At 33.0% G+C, this 14,463-nt stretch overlaps 1 protein-coding gene across 2 annotated transcripts in view; it reads right to left on the bottom strand.

Moving 5' to 3' along the window:
• The window catches only part of Samuel (SAM-motif ubiquitously expressed punctatedly localized protein), a 65,023-nt gene extending 50,574 nt beyond the window's left edge, over positions 1–14,449 (bottom strand). The window contains exons 1-2 of one of the 2 annotated variants that reach the window (XM_008199132.3): positions 14,304–14,449; positions 11,203–11,335 (exon numbers count right to left, since the gene is read on the bottom strand). In XM_008199132.3, the coding sequence (XP_008197354.1) occupies positions 11,203–11,320 (118 nt within the window). In that variant the 5' untranslated portion in view covers positions 11,321–11,335; positions 14,304–14,449. Of the gene's footprint in view, positions 1–11,202; positions 11,388–14,303 lie in introns of those variants that run through there. The other variant, XM_064357493.1, reaches the window with a different exon arrangement.
• Positions 14,450–14,463: the final 14 nt, after the last annotated feature.

A 14,463-nucleotide genomic window follows, 5' to 3' on the forward strand; every position in this document is an offset into this window, starting at 1 on the left:
AGAAGGCTGGGACAATGCGTTTGATATTCAAGGTGAGGTGGAAAAGGGTGCAGTGAGACGGACGACCCCTGGGCTCCAGAAATGGAATTATTGTGCGGTTTTAAGGTCGAAGTTCACCGAATCGTGGGCGTGGCGAGATGATTGTTTGTGGGCGAATCCTCGCCACGACGCAGCCTTGTATCGGATTATTGCAATAACTACATCCTGATTCACCGCATGTATTAATCTCTTCGGCGAGGTGCTAACAAGGTCAATGCAACGAACGAGATACATTTTTATCAAACGTTTATAACGCTCGCTATTTGTTCGAGCGCACTGGACATTTTATTACAAACGTGGACGCAATTTCATCAAAATGCTCCGCATTCAGCAATTAAAATGTTACAGACACATTATTCGCATATGACGACAGGAATTTCCTCCTGCATTAAACTTATTTTTAAAATTTTTTGGTTTCTTTTTATATTTACACGATGATTTCTGTTTCAAAAAAATTGCTCCGAACAAGGCTTATTTTGCGATTCAAGGCAAAAATTGAAAAAATATTTCTTTAGGTATGGTTCGAGTTTACAAATTGTCCTTTATTCTGGTAATTGTCCTTCGAGTCCTTTGGCTAACTAAATTAACTTAAAGGACGTAATTTGTTCTTTAACTTGTTAAAAGCTAAGTGCTTTGGGTTAGGGAGTACAGAAGGGTTTAAGGAAACAAATTAAAAAGTTTTTCAACGTTTTTCGACTTCACACGTAATTCTACAAACTTTCAAGTTAACTGATTTTAGGACTTTAATCCTTTCGATTCTGAGTTTAAAGAATTCTTAAAGGATTAAAGTCATTCCAAGCTCAAATTTCTTAATTTTTCGAGCTTAATTTTCTTATTTCTAAAATCTGAAACCTCAAATTTATCGATTATAGAATTTGAATCCAAAAATTATACTAGTACCTATTTCAGTTAGTATTTTTGAATTCTAAAATTTTAAATACCGTACAGTAATTTTCTGTCCTTACAATGTACAATTCGAATTTCTAGAACAGTAAAGTTTTAGCTTTTAAAAATGAAAGATTCGTAAGAATTAATTTATTTTAAGTCTAGTTTGTAAACCGGTTTATAAAAATTAAACGACTTTTTTATTTCACCATTGCTAGAAAAAGCTTTTTTATATTTAAAACGATGTATCAAAACATACTATTTAAAAGTTTTGAAATTTAAACGGAATTGTTTGGAAGTATTTGGAATTATTCTTTGAATTATTGGAATCTTTTATGACTTACTGTAATTTTCTAATAATAATAATAAAATTCTATTTACGATACGTTCTATAGACCTTTACATTTACTTATTTACACCAACATTTAACAATGAAGTAGACACATTTTTTACAGAACGTTTAAACGAAAAACAGAAGCAATTTGTGCAAAAATTAAGACTTACTAAAATTCTTTTTGGAGTTAGGTATTTGAATTCATTTTGAAAATAAGAAAATTTGAAATTATTGGAATTAATATATTTCTACGGATTGTTGAAATTACGGAATTTTTTTAAATAATATTAATAGGTATTTAGGAATTACTGGGATTTGTCCTGAATTATTGCAGCCTTTTTGGAATTGCTACAATTACATATTTCTAGAATTACTAATTATGAAATTAGGGACATTATAATGGAGTGTTATACTCGAAAGTAAAAGTTTTTGGAAATTGCAGATTCTGAAAGTAGACACAAAATGATGTCTAGTAATATTGGTCTGAGTTTTTTTAAAACGGTACTTTTTTAGTAATAATAGAAAATTCGCGCTGTGACGTAAGCAATGTCTCGACTAATTATTCGTCAGTCTTTCGCTGCATACAATTAATGCTACGACCTACGTTTGGGCTGGTAAACGTCAAATACAAATGTCAAAACTGTGTGTTGTCTTTTGTGACTGTGTTGTGTGCTAATATTTTACAGGAGTTTGTGTTTTGGTAAAATGACTTCTCCTGCAGCACATCTGAAGTCGTATGTAAAACAACAGAGGCAGAAATTAAGAAAAAACGTACGTCTTTCAAGCTATCTTTGTTGGCCCAGTTTTCTATCTCAAGTTCTATGACTGGCTGATTCAAAAAGGAACATTGCTGACGTCAGGCCAGAAATTTTCACCTCTTCAATTATTTTTCTCCAAAACGGTTGAGCTTTGGTTAAAATAAAAAAATATGGGTCGCCTATTTTGTTGTTGGCTATCCGAATAAAAATTTTCATTTTTTAGTATAACACCCCATTATTTGCGAATACTTGAAATGGTTTCTTTGATTTCTTTATACAACAATCGGAGTTTTTTGGAATAAAAATTACTGAAATTTCGCCAATCTTTTTTAGAAATACTGTAATTTTCTTGGATTTTTTTTGAACTGTAGTTAGTTGTACATATTTTTTTACGGTAACAGCCCCTCGATTTTACAGTGAGGAACAAGGAGATGAAACCTAAAAATCAAGTAACTTGACCTATCAAACGAAACCTAATAGCCATCACAATATTATATACTTAATTTATTTTTTAAATCAATCGTCAATGTCAAAAAATTTTGAAATTATCTTGGAACTCTGCGACTGGACGACGTTGAAATAATGCCAACGTTGAAACATTTTGACAATTGATTTTAATTCCGGATGGACTTTATTTATTAAAAACATTAAAAAAAAATGCCAGTGAATTATTTTAGCATGAATAAAGATCAAATTGGGTTTTATTTTCGTGGAAAGCTCCACGGAGCCCTGGAGGCGAGCAGCAGGAGCTCGCCGAGTCATTACGGCAATGTCTAATCAGTGAGCAGGCACTTTGTGAGCCGTATTGTATTAATAAGAGCGAAGTAATCTCGCCTTCGCCATCTTTCTACATGTCCATCCGCGTCCACTTCCTCCCTTTGCTCTTATTATAGACCTACACGTCTTGCTACTTCGCTTGGGTTGTTTCGCTGGCCGGCCTTATGACCTCCGGCGTTTCGCATTGTTACTTTTAAGGATGTTTGCGATTGCTTTTTTTGGACTTTTGTACAATTATAATATGTATGGACAGAGGCCGGCTAGTTGAAAGTCGTCGGCTGGCTATAAACGAAGAAACGGTGAAAAATTCCTACTTTTAATGGCCGTTTAATCCGGATTAAAAATTTTAAACCAAATTTTTAACAACACCATAAATTCGCCACTCTACGACTCGCATAAATTCAAACCATCAGAATCTATCTCGGGTTTCGACAAGTTTGCGTCGGAATGGCTTATCGCAGGATGGCGATAATTTAAATTTTATTGTTATTTGATGTGGACAGGTACAAATTACGGAATATTTAGAAAATTATTAGAAAACACTATTAAAAATTATATTAATATGTTAAGTAGCGCTATAAACTGTGAGAGCTTTCCGAGCAAATCCCTGAATTATTGCTCACTCAAAATTGAAATGTCATTAAATTACGAGGTAATTAAGAAAGGCATAATGAGGCAGACGAAAGCAAATACCGTGGAAAATGTTTTTAACCGAATGGAGACAAGAGTAAAATAAAACATTTTTTAGCTGACTTTCATAAATAGTTAATAAAGGACGTTAGGTTAAGTCAGGTCAGGTCAGGTTACTTGAAATTGTACAACTAATTCCAAAAAAATCAAGGGAGTCCCAGTATTTCTAAAAACATATGTCTAGTATTTGGTTTGATGCTTCACCACCACAATGTCTTTGTATTTTTTCTTTGTGGATGGTTTCCTGGCTGCTCGCTCTATGATTTACGAGCATCGTTAGGAATTTATAATTAATTTCCATTTTTATGACGACCGGAAACGTCGTGCCTCACTAATAATTCGTTGATTCCGGGCAATTTTCAAGATAAAGCTCAAGTGTTTTGTGTATTAATAATGATAGTATAACTGGAGTTGGAGCGTGCTGGTCCAATTAAGGGTGTTTGTAATTACACGAATTCGCCTCCCGATTACAATTGCAAATAAAGATGGTCGCGTGGCGGAACGGTTGCGCCTGACCCCCGGTCACAGGTCACCGGTCCACAATGTAACACATCCGCACGTAGAAACGCGATGAATGAATGAAACAGGAAGGATGAATTAGATCGGTAAAAAGCACGTTCTCGGTCATTACGGAGCTAATTTAACAGCAAGACTCTAATCTAGGAGGCTACGCCAAAGAAAATTCTTTTTCATCGAAATCGTGACCTACAAGCTTGAAATAAATGTGACGACAGTTCCGGTGGACGTCAAAAGTTGGCACCTGGACTTGAAACTAATGTGGCTGGTGTTTATAACAATTTTTTGCAAAGTTTCATCTCGTTTTTAATATGCTGACAATGGTGGAATTTATGATGAATAAATTTGCATTTTTTAACAGAATCATGAATCTTTCATCGAAACTTAAAGATTCGTTTTTTTTAATACAAGTGATGCATTTTTCACTAAAAAAAGTCGAAAATTCAAAGTCTCAGAGCAAAGCGGCTTGTTTCAGTGAATTCTGCGGCTCATTTTACGTACAGACACCAAAAATGGAAATGGCAATCCCTTCCCTTTTGTTTCACACCCAGTTTTTTTAATCAAGCACTACATGATTTTTGTTTTTTTTCCGAAGTATCTTAGCACATTTTTCAGCCAGAACTATAATTATTTTGTTAAAAGCAGATCAAGGAATCACTCCATTATACATTATTTCGCAAAAATTCCTAAAAATAGCTCAAAAAATCGTTTAAAAATTTACTTAATCTTCAGTTTTGTTAATTAATGTCGAGGGATCAAAGTAGGTGTTCATTTACAGACGTGCCATTTTTATTTTGAGTGACTGTACTACACCAGCTTTTCACGAGATATATTGCTTAAAATTTGAATTATCAAGACACTCTCACAAAAATGAAAAAAAAAAATTTCAACTCGCTGTAGCAAAGTTTTATTATTTTTTTATTACTCTTCTATGCCTTTGAAACTCTCTCGAGCTCTTAAAATTGCTACAAAAGTCAATTGCTTCAATTTTTTTTCTTATTATTCTTTTTTATTATTTTATATGATTTTTTTATTATTCTTATATTATTATTCTTATTTTTCTTATTTTTTTATATTGAATTTTTCCATATTAGTACCCAGAAGTATTATTTTGAATAACTTAAAGGCCACTGTTTGTCTGCTTCGATTCTTCGAGTGTTGCGTTTGATTCTACAAGGTGTCTCACCTAAAACTTTCGAGCCTGATATCTCAGATATTTGCCAACGGATTTTTATGAAATTTAAAATGCAGTTATTCTAGAAGATAAAGATTAAAATCCAATTAATATTGAATCATTTAAAACTTAAATTAAAAAAATCATCGTCAGTAAGAAAAAACTCATCCTTAAAAGACGTTTGTTTTGCATAAAAAACAAAAAAAAACTGTTAAACGTGGGTTCAGATGCAAAATCGTAGATCCCTATGAAGCAAATGCGCACTATCACTGAATTTTGGTCACTCCTACTCGCACAAACGTAAGTGTCACAAGTGACATTTCACATCTATCTCTCACCCTTACAAAGTTAAAAAACTATATTTTTGACTTGAATACCATTTCACAAGCTTTCCACTTTCCACAGGCGAATATTTTTAAAGTAATTTCACCAAATTGTTACAATTGTTTACTTTTCTAGCAGCGCGCCCACTTTTGGCAGTTTTTTCAGGGGTGCACAAAATGCTGCTTAGCAATGCTTTATCAATTGTTTCGAAAGTGACTGCTTAAATACTTTCAAAATCAATTTTTTTCCTGGCAGATGAGGTACCTAAGGCTTTGAAATGAAATGGATCGCCGTTTGATTTTTGCTCGGCTTTGGATTTATTTCAATTTGGTTAAATAACTTCGCTCCTTGTCATTGAAAACAATGATGCGAGGAGAGTGGAAGCTCACGGCGGCGCATCTGCGTTGAATAAATCAAGAACAGGTAGGCGGTACCTTTGAGACGGCTTTGGTTCCACATGCAGTGGGTTCCTCCACCGCTTATATTCCCTGCCACAATAGCCGTCCGGCTGCCGCAGAAGACGGTCATGCTAAATCAGCCGTCAACTCAATATTATCTTTTATTTATTAAGCGATTTTGGTTCCGCTCGAAGGGAAATCGCGACGCTTAAGGAAGGCGGAAGTGGTACCAACACATAAATAATATCACAACTTGATGCGATATGCAAATGTGGCGGCCACATTCTAAACGACACTTCCTTCCAACTTACAACAACTTGTCGAAAGCCACGCTTTGACAAATTGCGAACTTAGCGAAATTAATGTTCATCACACGAACACTGCAAATTAATTTCAGCTAATTAATCGACTCTTCTTTTCAATTAATTTGAAAAATTAAACGGCCAACGTCTCCATTAGCGTTTTCAGGTTAATTAAGACGCCAGGCTTTCGGATTTTACTGTTAATTTTATTAACCTACGACCTCGCCAAATTCACTGCCGCACTTTTCGGCCTTATGGGAGACCACCGTTACTTTCAATTAAAAGGTCTGTTTCAGTTTTCGGCGTAATTGGCGAAGTTTTTAATAGTTTTAATGTTTTTATTGTCTTTGAATAAAGTCAGAAAAAAATATAAAAATGGCTAAGTTTTTAAAAAGTTTGGAGTGATTTTTTGATAAAATGATAAATATCTCAGAAAATAGAAGAGACATTTAAAAATCTCGGCATATCTGATAACATTACAAAGAAATTTTTTTTAATTGAATTTTCAAAATTACCTTGCATTTTTAGAGAACATGTACTAGAACTGGGTTCATACAAACTAATCGAGAAAAAGAAGTTAGAGAAATTTAGAGAAAATCAACTGATAAAAGGAATAAAGTTAAAAGCAAATACATATTTGCTGTTTTTTTTCTCGAGATTCCACGAGAAAATAGATTTGTTTGATGTAATATTTAGACTTCTGTAGTTGTTGTGGAAAAGTAAATTAAAATACAAATTCTCTAACATTTTTCCAGAAGTTTATGCAATTTAGCAGTTCATTTGAGGTATTTATTTTGAGTTTTCGTCGTATTTTTTTACTTTGCAAGTTCTTAATTCTTTGGATAAAAAGTTTTAAGAAGTTTTTAGTAGTTTCTATTCATATTAAGAAGATTCCCGATAAACAATGATAGAAAAAACCTGAGTATACACAATACAGAAAAATGTCTTTGAAAAAAGTAACCACACATCAGTAGATGTTTTTTAACGTTACAAAGGTTGATATAACATTATTTGGTTCCATGATAACGTTTTTTTAACGTTTATTTTTTACCAATTTTTAACGTCTAAAGTCTTACTTAAAATTGTAATTATTACGTTATGATAATCGTTTTTATTAACGTTTGTTTTAAACGTGTAATTAACGTTTAAAAAAAACTGAATTTGGTTTTTATGGCACTATCTAACGCTAATATAACTTTTTAATTGAACATTGTATGAATGGCGTGAAACGAAATATAAATTAATATAAATAAAGAATATATATAGTACATAAGTACTATAGTAATAAAATAAAAAGCAGTTAAAAACAACCTTTTTAAATAATATCGACTTCTAGGAAAATAGAAAAAAGTGTAGTGCTTGTATTTTAAAGAATAGCACATTTGGGGTCGGTTTATGGAAGCGTCATTAATTTAAACCGCAGTTAAATGCGTGGTTAACTGATCACGTGACCACATGGAGCAATCTGGTTGGTCCATTCGCGTTTCTTCAAAGCGGCCTTCAAAGAGAACGTGCTTTCAAAGATTTAATAATGTGAAAAAAACAAGTTATTCAAAATGGTATTTTGGATGTTGAGTGTGGGATTATTAATGAAATAATATCAGACGCACAAAAATGTTCCCATCACGGTCAGTAAAAAATGTTTTTCTTAAAAAGTACAAATGGTCATATACGCCACTGGCTTGCGTGAATTTTTGAGAATAACTCTCCCCATCGCGCCTCATTACCCGAAATGATTCGGCAGATTCCCTGTAGGTAGCGTCGGGGTCAGGTTTGGCTTTGGAAGCGGCAGCCGCTTCTTTCAACTCGATAATGATTATGATGACCAACTGTTGTGATTGCGGGATGATGAATTGGGATTTGAATACGAGCACCATGTTCGATTCATTCCGTCGCAACAATTGTTGGATTTTTCCGTTTAATAAAAGTTTCGTATTGTGTGGTGTGCCGCGCGCGCGTCCAACATATTGTAGCATGGTACAGAAAAATGCGAGGAATTTTATTGAACAAGGGTGGACACAATCGGCTGAATGCATAGCTCCACTACGGTACTTCATAACTAAAAATAATTGCCGTATTAGCATATGCTGTTGTTGGCATTGTCCGCTTTGGGACAGCATAAAGCCAGCGAAAACAAATAGCCCAGCATGGTGTGTGCAGAAAGCGACACAATAGCGGCTCGCACTCAAAAACGCTGCGATTCCGCGTAAATCAAACGCGCGCCACAAATTCGATCAGGTGCCTCTAACAAGTCGAGAAGCGAAAATGCAGAGTACCTACCTTACAAAGTACTACGGAAATCAGCAATTTTCAGAAAAACTATGGGAAGCAAGTCAGTGGTCTTTTCAAGAAATTTAATAATATTTCCGAAATTATTTTTTGAAAAATGTTGACTTTTTTGCACTTTTAGTGGAAATTCAAGATTGAGAAATTGTTTTTTTTTTGCAAGTGGTGTCGCCAGGAGCCACCCTAATCGCACCTCAGTGTTTTTTTTGTTGATAGATTAGAATTGTTTTTCTGGTCATGTCCCCAAAGTGGTGACGTAACCTGTCTCGTAACTTTGCTCCTTGTACCAATAAAGAATTTTTTGTTAAGGAAGCATCTCGTGATTTTAATCGTGTCGTATTTCTTTCGAGTTTAAATTAAAAATAAATTATTGCGTCGCTCATCGTAACGGTCGGAGGACCGAAAAATATGACGTGAAAGGATGAGGATGTACGAATGTAGACAGGAAACGGCTCAAGATGGACATGTCGAGGTTATACTTATCATGTTCAAGAAGCATGAATGACAGGCGGCACGCGACGACCGGAACCTGAACCGGAAATGTGCACTATTATACCCAAGTGTGTTTTATCCCTAGCTTGCGATTTTTATTAATACAATTCCCCTTCACGTCTCGGCTGGAAAAAGTGAACCAAACGTGTTGCCAGCAACGTAATTAAGACTTCATTAAGCGAACTGAAAGAGATTCAACGAAAAAATATAGACGTGAACACAAACAATCAACTAATTGTCTGTTAAGCTTGTAATTAGGGCCATTGAGTGCAGAACTGCAGCTTCAATAGAGACTTAATTGTATCGCTGGGCGATTTATTTTTTCAGTAGAGATTTTTTCTTTTGCTAAAAATTGAATATGTTTTACACCATTTTTATTTTTCCCAAATTCCTAAATCCTGAATTTTAAAAATTACCAATAAAGTTGTGTGAAGATCCTACTTGTATAGAATTCTTAGTTTTTTTTGTAAAAGATTCGTCAAAAAAAAGAATTTTTGCATACTTTTTTTTATTCAATTTTTTTATATTCAGCTTTTCAGACGCTTAGTTCTTCAGAATTTCAGTCTAAATATTTTTGAGTTTCTGTGTTTTTAGTTTCTCAGTGTTAAAGTTCCTTGGTCAGAGTTTGAACTTCTAATTTTTTTAAATACATATTTGTTTATTTGTATTCGTTTAATTTTAATTATTAATTTTTCCAAACGTCAGTGTGGATTTTACTTACTTGTGTGAAAGTTCTACTTATCTAGCATTCTTAGTTTTTGTGTAATAAATTCAAAAAAGTGTGTTTTCGTCAAAATAAAAATTAAATTATTTCAAAAACAAAGCAGAATCGACCATTTTATTCGCACCTAAGGCGAAATCCCGTTCTGTGAGAAAGACCAGCCCTATAACTGGTTTGACTGTCGTCTCATTTGTCCTACGAATGAGTAATTGACCAATAAAACTATTAAAATCACCTCCTACTTGTTTATCTGGTGCACAAAAAATTGCAAGACGATTGAAGCGTTTGTCATTGGCTGTGGGTGGGAGATTGCACTCCCAACTGTAAAGCGGACGAATCATAAGGCGATTAAAACTGAGCAAAAAACTGTTGTTTGATTATTTTGTAAATGTCGGCCAATCCATCTAGAATTTCGCAGTTTTCTAAGACAATTTCAAGTTTTCTATCACACTTGAGTTCAAAAATCGTGGATAAATTGTGGATCGATTTGTTTTTGATAAAAATTAATTCTCGCAATTAGTTCGTGTTCAAACTCAAACATTTCGCAAGTTTTTCAACAAAAACTCAATTGTTTCGCAAGATTCGCTCTCAAAACTCAAAAAAGTGCCAAATTAGGTCAAAAATCTTTATATCTTTTAGTTATAAACTTTGGCATTTGAAATTTATGAGTTGTGTTTTATTTAAACAATTTACTGATCTTTGAGAAGCAAAAACAAAAAATTGGGAGTTCCATTTAACTTTTTCAAGTTGTTCAACTTTTAACAAACTTCTTATTTTTTTTAAGTTTTCAGACTTCCTGTCTTTTAATTTCATAGTTTCTTAGTGTTTGAATGACACAGTTTTTAAGTTTATTCTCAGTTTTTGAGGTTTTTACTTAGTTTTTCATATTTCATGTTCATTTCCTAAATTTTTCAGTTTTTTGTTGTTTCACTGTCTTTTAATTTCAGTTTTCCAATTTTTTTATGTTTTTACTTTGCAGTTATATAGTTTTTTAATTGTCATTCTTTCAGTCACGTAGTACAGAAGTTTTATCTTTCGTTTTTTTATTTTTTTTGTACCAGTTTTTATTTTTTTTAGTTTTTCAGTTTCTTTGTGTTTAGGTTTTTTATTCAGAATGTCATGTTTTAATTTATTAGTGTTTCTCTTCTTCCGAAGATTCACATAATTCCATTCTAGGTTGTGACGAATTCTTACGAAAAAACGAATTAATTTTACAACAGGAAATCCAATCTCTATCAAGAAGTTTCTATTTGCAGCGTTCAAAAATCCACTATTAATTTTTATTGTTTTGAGCCACTCCTTGCCCTCCAGCCGCAAACAAATGATTTATAATCGTTCAATAAAGCGCTAAGCAACGAATTGTGGATTTTTCCCGAATTTGTTGCCCACTCACGTCCCGGAATTTTATGTCTTTCAGATCGAAAAACTACAAAACTAGATAAACACACCCTAGGACTTAATTTCACTATTTCGATGCTATCGCCCTCGTAAAGCTTTCAGACTCACCGTGAAAGCGCTGCGTCTTCAAATTCTCGATGATGCTGGAAAGTCCCTTCTTCTTGTAGTAGTTGTCCTCGATTTTCTGGACAATGTACTTCTCGTCGCACAGCAAATTTTTCATCATTTTTGCAACAACATTCTGAAAAAGCCCAACCACACAAATCAAAATCCGAGTGTAAATATTTGGCGTTTTAAATAGACTTGAACCGAGCTGAAACGGAACGGGACGAGCTTTCGCTGAAAATTTTCTCAAGCACATAGGTTAAAGTTAATCGGATGACCTGGTGTGACCTCTCGGGCTAAAAATGTGCAGTTCAAAATAGCTGACACCTTTCACTAGAAATGGAACATAAATCTGACCGGCGCCGCTTTAAATAGACCGCCGTAAAATCATTTTTCAGGACGCGGTGTATTGTTGGTTGCCTACCCCACTCTCAACAAAAACAATCATTTTTGATGTATTTTCGCTGATAAGGATAAGGCGGTGCGTTCAGACGGCGTCTCGAAACTTTGACCTTTTCTCGGCGAAATTGCGAGGCAAAGATCGAGTGCTTATAAAAAATCAACAAATAAGTTAAAACTCGACCGATAAAAATCGCGATAATGAGTTGAATTGTAATTAGGTCATGAACGAAAGGGGGCGGATTATCGTGACGAAATTTCGATTGAGCTAGTTCTAGTGCAAATATACTCGATTTGGGTTTATCACCGCTGTTTGAGCAAACAAAGGAAGAAATAATGTGGCTAATATTAATAAAGCAAATTTGTTGAGAAGGTGCGATGTTTGGACACTTGAGACGGGTTTATCGATCGCTTTTTGATCTCTGATTGGCATAATTTGGTATCCGATTTACAAAAAATACTAATTGGCGGAAATTGAGACCGATTTTATCGCTGTTTATCACTTTTTGGAATTTCCACGAACAAACACAAGATAAATGTAGGCCCACCTATACATTATTTTTGGCCGAAAAACAGTAAAGTTGTTTTATTTAAAGAATCCTGAATGTTGCACTATTATACAAACTACACAATATGTGCTATCAGACGTGACGTCATATCCCCATTTTATTACTTGAAGCCAGTCTTTTGCACGTATTGTACATTTTTGTTTTTTTTTGATGCTTCAAAAAAATTTTTTTGAAAGATTCACCAAAAAATATGCATTGATTTCAAAGAAGTCAAAAATATCATTTTCAATTTTCGGTCTCTGTAATGTTTTGTATGAAAATATTTTTTGCGAAAACAAATTGGAAAAAAATTCTCATTTATAAAATAAGCTAAATTTAGGGTAACACGTTATTTACGCCCTATATTGAAAGCTTATCACCTTATTAAAAATAAAGATATAAAAAATAAAATTAAAAAAATAAATAAATAAAATATAAAAACAAGAAATTTATCTAAAACGACTTACAGTCTCATTAGCTTATTAATTGTCCATATCTGAGTAAAATTTTGTGGCAATCGTGTTAAAATTGTGCAAAAAACTCAAATAAAACGACTTGGTCGTAATTTTTGTTTACTTGTCTACAAATAAAAATCAGCATCTCAAAAATCAAACTTTTATGTCTAAAGTACGTTTATTTAATGTGAAATTCTCTGAGGATTCTGAATCTGCCTGTACTTTTGTTCTATCATTCGTAGTTTTGGAGATATTTGAGGAAATACACTCGATTTTTAATTTTTCAATTCTATAAAAAATAGTTTAAACTTAAAAAAGCAGCAATTGGCCTAACACGACTTATGACCTTTGTTACTGGTTAATTGTCTATTTGTGAGCAAAATTTTGCGGCAATTGAGTCAAAATTCTTCAAATCATTCAAATAAAATAACTTGGACAAAATTTTTATTTACACTACCCAATTAAAAAAATTACCAAGATCACAATAATTCAACTTTGGTGACAAAAGTACGTTTATCTAACGTAAAATTGTCTGAGGATTCCAAATCTGTGTCCGTTTTTGTTCTACTGTTCACAGTTTTGAAGATATTAGACGAAAAACTGTAGATTTTAATTTTTCCAATCTACAAAAATAGATAAAACTTAAAAAACTATCAATTGACCTAAAACAATTTAAAGTCTTTTTTACTCGTTAATTGTCTATTTGTGAGCAAAATTTTGCAGCAATTGAGTCAAAATTGTTCAAATAATCCGAATAAAATAACTTGGTCTCAATTTTTATTTACACTACCTAATTTAAAAAATTACCAAGATCATAATAATCAAACTTTGGTGTCAAAAGTACGTTTGTCTAACGTAAAATTGTCCGAGGATTCCAAATCTGTCTTCATTTTTGTTCTATGATTTGTAGTTTTCGAGATATTAAACGAAATACCACTGAATTTAATTTTTACCAAAGTACCAAAAATAAATAGGTATTTCTAGGAAAGCCTTAGGAAAATAAAAGACATTTTTAAAACCATTGAACTTGAAATCGCATATTCTAACTGGAATAATTCAGTAAAACCTAGCTTTGTTGAAATTTTTGATGAAAAATTATCGACATTTTTGTCACTGAGCTGAGCAAAAATTAATATTTTTTTCCAAATTTGAACTACTTTTGGATGAAGATTATGTTCCATGTTCGTATTTTAAAGAAATTAAATCAAAAACTCACAAAAATATTCTATTACTATGATGATGACAAGAATCCTTTCCCCTAATTTTTAATTGTCACTATTTTCACTATCAATTTAGGCACAACGACAGTTCAAAGTGCGAACATAAATAAACAATAAAGTGTTTTTCTGTGTCTTTGTAACAAGACATCAGTTACAAGTACTATCTAACAAAAAATACAATTACAGGAAAAATGCTTTACAAATTATTGCAAAAATAAAGAAAAACAGAAAAATATCGTAATTGAGGCAAATGTTGGACTTTAGACTTGTGGGTACCAGTGATAAAAAATACAGTATTTAAATAAATAAATTTATCAAACCAAAATTTTCGAGCTTCAAGAGGGTTACACATAATAGTAAAAGTAAATAATCAAAAAAATAATTATCGGCAAATATTTTACTAGTAAAAATTGCGCAATTTCTCCAGTTCAAAGCCACCGCCAAACAAACATAAACTAAATGAAGACTATAAATCTACTTACAAAAAATAAAAAACCAAAAAATAAAACTTTCCACCAACAAACTACAAAATCCGCTCGTACTTTATAGCAGCAATAAGTCCATAAACGTTACGCTTATCACCGTGGCTTTGTTACACTACAGGTAAGAAGGAAACGCGTTTCTTATCTGGGGTCAAACCTT

This window comes from Tribolium castaneum, chromosome 6 (genome assembly GCF_031307605.1).
Source record: "Tribolium castaneum strain GA2 chromosome 6, icTriCast1.1, whole genome shotgun sequence".
Lineage (NCBI taxonomy): Eukaryota > Metazoa > Arthropoda > Insecta > Coleoptera > Tenebrionidae > Tribolium > Tribolium castaneum.